The 10,122-nt window shown below is 46.2% G+C and overlaps 1 protein-coding gene across 1 annotated transcript in view; it reads left to right on the top strand.

Moving 5' to 3' along the window:
- The window catches only part of UHMK1 (U2AF homology motif (UHM) kinase 1), a 10,448-nt gene extending 326 nt beyond the window's left edge, over window positions 1–10,122 (top strand). The window contains exons 2-8 of the mRNA XM_009320687.1: window positions 1–94; window positions 2,916–3,107; window positions 3,903–3,997; window positions 4,946–5,022; window positions 8,262–8,360; window positions 9,316–9,404; window positions 9,897–10,122. The exon at window positions 1–94 is cut by the window's left edge and continues 27 nt beyond it. Of these exons, the coding sequence (XP_009318962.1) occupies window positions 1–94; window positions 2,916–3,107; window positions 3,903–3,997; window positions 4,946–5,022; window positions 8,262–8,360; window positions 9,316–9,404; window positions 9,897–10,043 (793 nt within the window). The 3' untranslated portion in view covers window positions 10,044–10,122. The remainder of the gene's footprint in view (window positions 95–2,915; window positions 3,108–3,902; window positions 3,998–4,945; window positions 5,023–8,261; window positions 8,361–9,315; window positions 9,405–9,896) is intronic.

Genomic DNA, 10,122 nt, shown 5'->3' with positions numbered 1-10,122 from the left:
CGCAGACCTCAAGCCACGCAACATCCTGTGGAGCGCAGAGGAGGAGTGCTTTAAGCTCATTGACTTTGGACTTAGCTTCAAAGAGGGGAATCAGGTTTGGAACGTGCTGCTCTCAAAGCAGTTGGCTCTGTGTTGAGTTGTGTGGGTCTGTGATGCTTTTGGCTCATGAGTGTAGGGCTCAACGTGACCTGATCAGAGTAGTAGCTGAGCTGGTGCTGAGGGTTTCCTGGAAAAGGCTAAAATGTTGTCTGGCCTCAGAAGCAGAAGCTCACGTTCCCATTCTCCTTGCATGTCTCTGGTTTCTGTTGATGTCTTAGCCTTTGTGCTACACATGACCACGAATTCCAAAGTTAATGATGCGCTGAAAAAAGTGGTGTCTCAGCTTCCTGGAAAGTTAGCTAGTTTTTATGTGGTCAGACGCGTGGGAGCACCCATATCTGTAGAATTTCCTTTTATCATCCCTTATCGTATGTAGTACTAATCCAGGCTTCGCCATCAGCCTCCCCAGTCGATTGCATTGTCTCTGGCAGTGTCCTTGTGCTTGTCTTTACATCCATCCTGTCTTCAGCAGCTTCCCTTTTTCAGTAAGTCTGGATGTTTCTCTCCCATGTCATTGTGTTGACGAAAGCCCATACTCTGGCTGTGGGTAGGCAGTGTCCACTCTTCACTGACGCAGGCAGATCACTGCCTGTTCTGCTCCGCTTTTCCTGTTTGCTGGGCTTTCACTCCCTCTTCATGCTGTCACTGTTTTGGTGATATGGGGTTTTGTAAGTTTGTTCTTGCCCTTTTTATTCTCTTCCATGGCCTCTGATGAAAGCAGAGAGCCTCAGGAGGTTCTGCTGTTGGCTTGATGGAGCTTTCTTTCACCCTTCCCTCTCTCAGTAATGGCCTGTGAGGGGTATCAGTAAAGCTTTTTCATCAGGTAGCCTCTTAGCAAATTTGCCTTTAATCACTGGGTGATGGGCAGTAAGTCTAGTAAACGAGCTATGATTTTCTGTGCAGATGTTGTCCTGGCTTGTCCCTACTCCAGGCACTCTACTCATTTAGAGGTTTTAAATTCGTATACTTTTTTTACTCGTTTACCTGGTACTGACGGTACAGCCCACTGATCTGTGCATATCAGAGGATTGTGTGGATGACCTGTCTCTGAATTCTTTGGTACAGGAGCTGTTTTTAATGTTTGTACTTCTTAACTCCTCCATGTTGTTCTTCAGTTCTTCCACGTTCTTGGCTGAATGCTGGTTTGTGCTCCTAATCTGTTGCTGTCTATCAGCAAAAAACATTCTCCTGGTGTCCTGTGTCTAATGCAGATATCTTTTTTTAATTCAGGTCTGTGTTTTGCTGCTTGCTCTGTGAGTTGCCTCATAATAGTTGATCGGGTGTTTTATTTGCTTTTATGGTTCCTTCCAATCTGCTTTCTTTGGGCTGAGTTTCCTTTGCCTGTTCTCAGAAATATGCTGGCTTTACGGGTGAATCTTCTGACCCTGCTTTGAATGTGCACCGGATATCAGCTTCCCCTCACCACCCCTGCCTTGGGCAGCAGCGTACGTGCATGATTTCCTTGTCTGAGTCAAGACTATGCTACCTTTATTTGTGACAACTCTGCCGAGCTTATCCTTGCATAACTTTTCCTGCCGTTACTGTTTAACAGAGAATGGCTGTACATAGAGCAAGGTCTCAGCCACTTGTATATCTCAAAATGCTTTAGATGGTAGGAGTGAAATTCCATCTCGCAATTTTTGCTGGTGGCATTGACCACAGTGTTTTCTCTATCTCTAAATGTTGTTTGGTGGGGCTGCTAAACTGCTTTTGCCATGCTAGAGGTTCTGCTCTTTGCTGATAGGAGGAGGGATGCTGATGAGCAATTTGTGTATCAATTTTTTTTATGTTCATAAAACACTTTTGAGCTCTATTGCCCGAAAATGTCTTTTGTAAACTTCATTTTCAATCACAGAACCAGGTAATTTTGGTTTGAATATATTTCCATGGTAAGAATATATGGGAATTCCCAGTCCTGTGCCTTATCCAGGAAGTAGGCTTGCATATTCTGTCATTCCTTGAGTCGCATCAGTGTGTCTAAAACAAGCCCTCCCACATTAAAAAGATGCAGCATGCAGTTTGTCTTTGGACAGTTACAAGACTTGGCTAGACAAAGCCACAACTGACTGATCAGGTGTTGGCTGTGAGCAGGAGGCTGGACTGGAGACCTTCAGAGCAGCCCCTCCAGCCAGCAATTGTGATTCTGTAATTTCCTGTTTTCTTTTAAGCAGGCAGCGCATGGGCATTTTATTTCACTCTGCCAGCCATGGCAGCCGGGCAGGTATTGATTGCTGCGGCACTTCTGGCTGCAAGGGGGAGAAGGAAGAGGTGCGTGGGAAGTGCCTTTGATAATTTCCTTGTCTGAGCGTTAGGTGCCTGCTTCGTTCTTTTAACGTTTTGTTCCAGAGAACATCAGTACTTGAATAGTGGCAGCTGTTACTGATCCTCGCTGTTCAGACTGGGCTGTTTGTGCTGTCATGCAGCTGACGTGGGAGCATGGGGGTGTTCAACCCTTATCCTGAAACTTCTAGCATCTTCTGCGCTTGTGAGAGGTTAATGGGCCAGTCTGCAGTGACATCCAGCCTCTTCCTCCCAGCAGTACTGTCTTTCAGAGAGATCAGATGTTAGTGGGATGCCTGCTGTTTTGCTGGGGAATGTTTTCTCTTCCAGACAGTCTTGGTTTTTTCCTCATCAACCCAGCAGTATAGCAAGTTGAATTGCCTGCCTAACACAACTGGCTGTGCAATGCTTTCTGTCAATTTAGCAATAGTATTTTGGTGACTCATTTGGAAGGGCCGCTGGGAACTGATTTAAGGATAGAGCTGAGAACTTGAATCTGGAAAATTAACTTTTTGTGTTTGTTTGATCCTCCATAGGATGTGAAATATATTCAAACCGACGGGTATCGGGCTCCAGAGGCAGAACTGCAGAACTGCCTGGCACAGGCAGGGCTCCAGAGTGAGACGGAGTGTACCTCTGCTGTGGATCTGTGGAGTCTGGGAATTGTTTTACTGGAAATGTTCTCAGGAATGAAACTGAAACATACAGTCCAATCTCAGGAATGGAAGGTGAGTGAGAGCTGCTGCAGGCATTCTTGCTTGCACCAAACGAGTCCTCCCGCTTCTTGTTCGTAACCTGGATTTGTGAGGTAGCATCTGGCAACTGGAGAGTGTTTCTAGGATGTTTCTCTAATCCTATTGCCTTGAGAATTAAGGTTCCAGAGCCTTAAAGACCCTCCTGCCCTAAGGGACTGGCATGTCTGAATGCTGCCTCTGTTCAGGTTACTGAAAGCTGAGGGCTCCAGGAGTCTGTGTTTGGAGCCTGTGTCTTGCCAAGATTTGGGAGGTGAGTTGTACTGGCTGTAGTGTGGCACAGAAGGAAGAACGAAATGGATGGCTGGTGGCTGCCAGCTAGTTCAGCAGCACAATGACAGAGTAATTATTTGCTCATTTTAGTCTAACGTTAGCTCTAATTTGGGGATCTGCTTGTAAGTCTATATCCTGAGAAAACAAGAAGGCTCTGTGTTGTGAGCCTGGAGCCTGACTCTGTCCTCTGTTCTGTATGAAATAATTTTGTTTTGTGTTCCCCTTCCCAGTAAGAGTATCCTTTCAGCATCATAATGTCCACAGTAACAGCAAATTTGCCTGCACATGGAAATTTCCAGCTTTCGCACAGGCAAATGGGAAAAACTTTATCTGATGTGGACCTGCTGGTTTAACGTGTGAGGCTGGAGCATTGGGGATCTCTCACAAAACGTCACAGTGCCAGAGCCCTCTGCATCCAGTCCAGAAAATGATTGGTTATTGCAAGCTTTGCACTGGTCTCTTCTTTCCTCCCTAAGCACTGTTTCTTCTTCTTTCCAGACAAACAGTTCGGCCATCATTGATCGCATATTTGCCAGTGAAGGGGTGGTTAATTCAGCCATTCCAGCTTATCACCTCAGAGACCTTATCAAAAGGTATTTTATCATATTTACTAACTGTTGCTTAAAGATGTGCTCTGTAGAGTCTCATGCCTTGCTCTTGGTAACTTAGAGCCCACACCTAACACATCTGTCTGTCTGTCTGTCTTAAAAAATTTCCCTGCCACTGTGCTAGTAACAAGTGCAAGCATCAGCAGAGATGCTTCAGCTCCTCTGATTTTGGCACAGTTTGGAGTAAGCACATAAAGAATATCAGTCGTGATGTTCATTTGCTGTTTCAGTGCTTTGCACTTCCTGCCAGTGAGGTTATATTTGGAGAAAACTGGAGACTTCGCTGCTTTAGGGGCGTGTTGTCAGAAACAAGGCGGGGGGGAGGGCAGACAGTGCTGCTTCTCCGCTGCTGTCAAGATTCGAATGGACTTGTGCTGCTCTCTACTGAGAGGTCTGCCGAGGGGATTGTTTTTGCTGTCCTTTGACTCTGCCCTGAGGCTACAGAGTGAATGAGGACACAACTTGGCAGAAATAGCATCAGGAGCCACTGGTAAAGCCGAGTAGGGGATGTTCTCAGGCAAGCTCTGGGCTATTACCTGCTTTGAATCCCATTTGTGGAAAGATGTGGGAGCTCCTCGGAGTGTGATCACTTTCATGAGACTGCATGTGTGCCTGAGATGTGGGCTGAATGGGCTGGGGAGGTGGAGCTGGAATATGCCATGTTCCTTGTGAACTTGTAAGTGAGCAACTTCCATAATTTGGTGCTGAGAGACATCAAGAAGGAAAGTCTACTGTACCATGTACCCAAAATGCTTTCAGGGGATCTTTCCAGTGTGTTTCAGCTGTGAATTGGAAGATGTGCTTCTCACTCTTCTCTTTGTACCGTAAGCACCCCAAAGATAGGGTATTCCTCTGTACTGGCTTCCAGCCTGAGTTGAATTTGTCAATGCAGGAATGTCACATGCAAGAGCGTAAGGGTGTCTTCTCTTCCAGCATGCTTCATTGTGACCAAGGAAAGCGAGCCTCCGCTGAGAAGGCTTTATGCAGCCCGTTCTTCAGCATTCCCTTTGGTAAGCTGCGCACGTCGCCCCTGCTCGCTGCTTTCTCAGCATGTACTGGAAGCAGCACAGAGTGCAGTTAAATTGTGTTGTTTCTGGTTCTGGCCTCATTGCTGCTCCTTTGCTCTTTGCGGCACTCGCCAGCCCTCTGCAGTAGCACAGCAGGCAGATTAGAGCGATGCCTGTGCTCTCAGTGCTGCCCTGCCCCTCTAGCCCTGCAGGCTGTCGCTTTTCCCTGGTTGGACTCCCGGTAAATTCTGCGCAGATCAAACTGACCAGGAGTGTATTGGCAGTAGCATTCATCTGAGGGGACAGAAATAACCAAGGTACTTACCTAATATTGTGACCCGTAAAGTACTTTTGAAGGGTGCAGTGCTATTTATGGTGAGTGGATGTTTTTTCTTATGCCAAGAGTTTCCCAGTTCAGAAGCCAGGAATGTGAGCGACTAGGGCAGTGGCCGGTGGTAGCATCTGCTGCTGCCTCCTCTGCACAGGTCGAATAATCCCAGCGTGTTCTTGTGGTGCAAGCCTATTTTTGCAGTGACTGGCCTGCCTCTTCTGGTCCATGAGTGGCAGGTCACAGACAGATGTCACTGTTGCTTTGATCTGGCACTTTCTCTTCAATTTAATAAAATGGTGGTGTTTCCCCAGGACTCCCCCCATGTAGGTTGCACACTGTCAGCAAAAGATGGGCTGAGACCGCCCTGTTTGGGCTCTCATCCCTTCCTGTTTTCTGTTCCAAAAGCAACATGGTAGCATTCCCCAGAGCTTGTCTGCTTTCAAGAACACCAGTGAAGAGCTTTGCATCCAGCTTTTCTGCAACATAAATTAATGCTTCAGGCATCCAGCTTCTGGCTGGGCTAGCATTTTCCCTTGAATCTCAGCCCTGCTTTTCTTAAGCTGCTTGGTTTACCTTGCAGTGAAGGTTAAGTATTGCCTCTTGAGGTCACATCAAGATACTGCCATCTGTGTGTATTAGGTAAAGGTTACAAACTCGTTCCAGTTTTCAAACTTCTCTTGCATCTCAGAAACTGGGACTGTTGTAATCAAAGCCACCTTCAGTGGAAGGAGCCGAACCTTGCAGCCAGTATTGCTTTAGAGCAGAGGGAATAGTATATTGGCAGTGCTTTCTGGTCTAGTTTTAAACACACAGACCTCTAACTGTACCTAGGGAGGTGCTTCTGTGGTTAGGGCTACAAGTTTATACAACAGCTTCAATTTTTCTTAGTTGCTGCTTCTCTTCTTTGCCAAACCTGTACATAAGCTTGTCTGCACAAAGAAGCATTTACTGTTGCTTTCCTGGGAAGTCAAAAAATGATCTGTCATTGCCTTTCACTTGGACACGGTTGTTCTGTTTAGAGCAACGACAGCTGAGAATGGCTTTCCTTGTAATTTACAGCCAAGTCTTGACTTTCCAGTTCATCAACTTTCCTGAGCTGCTTGTAGGCTGCAGCCCTCTGTGTTGTCAGCGTGATTGGTATCACCTGGCACTTTGAAGAGGAGCAGAGGGGCTGGGCAGAAAGTACCTCCTAGAGCAGAAGGGCATTGCAAGAAATGCATTTGTCACTTGGTTACAGGAAGACCAGATGGCTCTGAGTCCTAGGGGTTGGTTTGTCTCCCTCTCTGAAAAAAGACGTATGAAATGGACAGGCTTACTTGAATAAAAGGGGCAGCATATAAGACCACAGCGACACTTAAATGTTCTTTCAGTCCCTGGTTCGTCTGACGTTGTCTCTTGGTTGCCAACAGTCCTGTGGAAGAATGGTCCCAGAGATTCGCCTGGAGGTGGAACATGCCTGGTTATCTGAATGCAGCACCTTTCTTCGAAGGGCTATCCCTGAGCGCTGTCTGGGCATCGTCTAGACTGATAAGGCCTTTCATCCTCTAAGCTTTTCATAAGGACTCTTCCATGTCAGACAGGAGGAGATTTATAGCGTGTGTGCTTGCCTATCGTCTCCTCTTACACTATGAAATCAACGTTTTCTGTCTGTGCCTGGCAGAGATGTCAGCTTCCTCATATGTATTGTGTGCTTAGCTTGGAAAAGTATTTCCAAGGAAATAATAGCCTGCTATCTTTGCAAACGTAGTCAGAAGGCTCATACTGGAGAACCGGAGCCATTTCCTCCATTTTCTCTCCTCTCTCTCACTGTCAAGTGTGAGAACTGTGACGTACTGCTATTGTGTTTGGCTACTGTAGCTGCCAATACAAATAAAAACATTAACACTCTCCAAGTACTGCAAGTTGGGCTCCCAGATCTTAAATTCATGACTGGCCTGCCAGTCCCTTTCAGGAACATGAAATCAAGCTTTTGTCCCTGGAGTAGTGACGCTGTCCCTGCTGCTTTGAGTTTCTGGAGGACTGGGTGTCCTCTCAGACGTGACTCTCATAGTTTGGTGTTAGTCTGTCCACCTTGACTGTTTCCTTCTTCCACAGTAGTATCCATGCTACACTGTTCCAGGCCATCCTGGAGCTCCCTGTTTTTAGAGCCAAGCACCCCATGGCAGCGACCTTTATTTCTGCTCCTGTAAAGTTGTTCACAGGATCACTGCTTACCCACCTTGTGGCCACCCTCTTGTGGCCATGCCTTATTCTATAGCACTGCATCGTTTAAGTAACTAAGTAGTTTTCCCCATTTCTGTTGCAAGATTGTATGGTGGTCTTCAAAACAGTGCATTGCAGTTGCATTTTGAAGGGAGGGTTTACATGGTGTTTAGGGAAGAACTGAAAGATATCCTAGAGAGACATGAGGCTTGTGCCTTAGTATGGCTTAAGAATTGGAGTGACAGAAGCTGGCTGGCCTGTTTTCAGCTTGTCTGGTGGCAGTAACAGGAGAGGCAGGTTACAGAGTAGTTCTTTCATCTTCTTGCATCTCCATATGTATGGGGCAGTTTGCTCAACTAGCATAGCTCTTGAGGTCACATCAATTTCTGAACCTGAGCTAAGTAGACATAACTGTAGTCTTAATTTCTGCTAGCCTTGTAATTTTAAAAGCAATGTCAGGTGCTGGCCTCAGTGTAATTGCAGAGTGCACTGAACCCTTTGGAAGAGTGTCTCAGTGCACAGGCGAAGATAAGCTGGAAACAGGGAGAATACAAGCTGTAAATACAGGTAATAGTTGAGAGAAGCAAAACTGTACTGCAAAGAGCGATAAGTGCTTGTGTATGATTGTGCATATTGAGTCAACTTCCTGTTTTCTTGCTCCTTTGGACTTTGATCTTTTCTTTTCTCTAACTCTGTGGGTATCAAACAGCTCCCCATATCGAAGACTTGGTGATGCTCCCCACGCCTGTGCTGAGGCTGCTAAATGTTCTAAGCGATGCTTCTCTGCAGTGCGAAGAAGAATATGAAGGTTGGTGCAAGCCATGCAATTCCCATATAGCAAAGTCGTCTTACAGGCTCCATTTTGCTTGGCTTTGGGAATATGAGAGCAAGCAGAAGAGCAATTAACAGGTGCAAGAACAGCAAACAAAGAGTTGCTCAGCTGAGATTTGGTACCGAGTGGGTCAACTGCACCAGCAGAAATAGACTAAAAAATTGAGACAGAAAGCAAAGCTTGTAGTGAGTTCTTGAAGGATCCCAGATTAAGAGAAGAAGAAAAAAAAAAAAGGTGGTTTTTTTTCTTCTTTGGTTAAATGCCCACAGACCTCATAATGTGTTTGTGGCTCTGAGCTTCTGCTGGACATGCGGAGGACTCTCAAGCCCAGTAGCAGAGATCCTCAAAAGTTTGCTAGTGAACTTATCCAAGATCTTGGCAGAGAACTGAAATATCTCGTTGGAGTTCTTAAACTGTAGCAAAAACTATACGTGGTAGGTGGCAATGCTTTTCTGCTTGCTCTCAAATCCACGTGAGTGGCAAAAGCTAGAGAGCTCTGGGGATGAGAGTTAAAAGGCTGGGTTCTGCTCACACAAAGAACGGTTTGTGGCAGCTACTCTAGTTTCCCTCCTCCAAGCACCGTAACAAAAAAAAAAAAAAAAGCACTCACAAATCCCAAATGTTTTAGCTACGGGAAGGCTAGGCTTTGTGTGCAAGGAAAAGCACTGTCCATGTGCTCCAAGCCCTGCTGTCTGGGATTCACTGCCTGCAGGTCTGTGTTCCTGAGCCGCAGTTCAGACACTTCATCTTGTTATATGGCCATTAAGCAATGTCAGCTTCGTCTGTGGCACCTCTCGATTGTTTATTTTAAATTGTGAGGAAAAGGCTATCTGTTGACTGAATGTTCTTGATGTGTTCATCTGGCCTGCATTTGTTTCTTGGCTCATCCTAGTTTGCAAGGTGAAAGACAACCAGCTCTTTCCTTTCTCAGATATCCTGGAAGACATAAGGGAGGAGTGTCAGAAATACGGACCGGTGGTTTCCTTGCTTATTCCAAAGGAGAATCCTGGTAAAGGCCAAGTAAGTGAATGGAGGGAAGAGGCTGTATATTCCCACTACAGTTCCTGTGCTGCAGGACTGCTGCTCAGCTCCTGGAAATCTCCTGGCTGATGACAGTGCTAAAAATAGCTGGTTATCTTGAAGGACAGCACAGGTTCCTTCCTGGTTATGTAAGGTTGCCTAACCTGGGAGGTCCCCAAACAGCTTTAGCAGGGCAGCCGGGATATGGGAGGGAAGGGGAGAAGCCGATGGGTGGGAGAGGAGGCGTTGAAGATGTAAAGCATCATCATACTTTCTCCCATCTCACCAAATATGCTGCCCTTAGAAATGAGGAGCAAGAGGTGAAATTCCAGTTCAGGGGTGCAGCTCCTTCCTTTTTAGCTCCACTGCTCTGGGCTCAACCAAGGATAGAGGGGAAGAATTTGTTTGGGAACTGTTTCCCTGGTTGCAGGGGTGGGAGGGGGTGGGTGGCATGCTGCACTGGAAGTCCTATTTCTCCTCTCTGTCTTTCAGGTCTTTGTTGAATATGCAAATGCTGGTGATTCCAAAGCAGCCCAAAAAATGCTGACTGGAAAGATTTTTGATGGCAAGTTTGTTGTGGCTACGTTTTACCCACTGAGTGCCTATAAGAGAGGATATCTGTACCAAAACTTGCTGTAGGCAGTAGCAACAATCAGGAGAGTTGTCTTGCTTCTCTTCCTCATGTGTTTTACAGTTGAATGTACAAAAGAGCTTCCTA

Source organism: Pygoscelis adeliae, unplaced genomic scaffold, assembly GCF_000699105.1.
Source record: "Pygoscelis adeliae isolate BGI_AS28 unplaced genomic scaffold, ASM69910v1 Scaffold402, whole genome shotgun sequence".
NCBI lineage: Eukaryota > Metazoa > Chordata > Aves > Sphenisciformes > Spheniscidae > Pygoscelis > Pygoscelis adeliae.
Note: the sequence above shows the minus strand (reverse complement) of the source record. Positions and strands in the feature narration are given on the sequence as shown.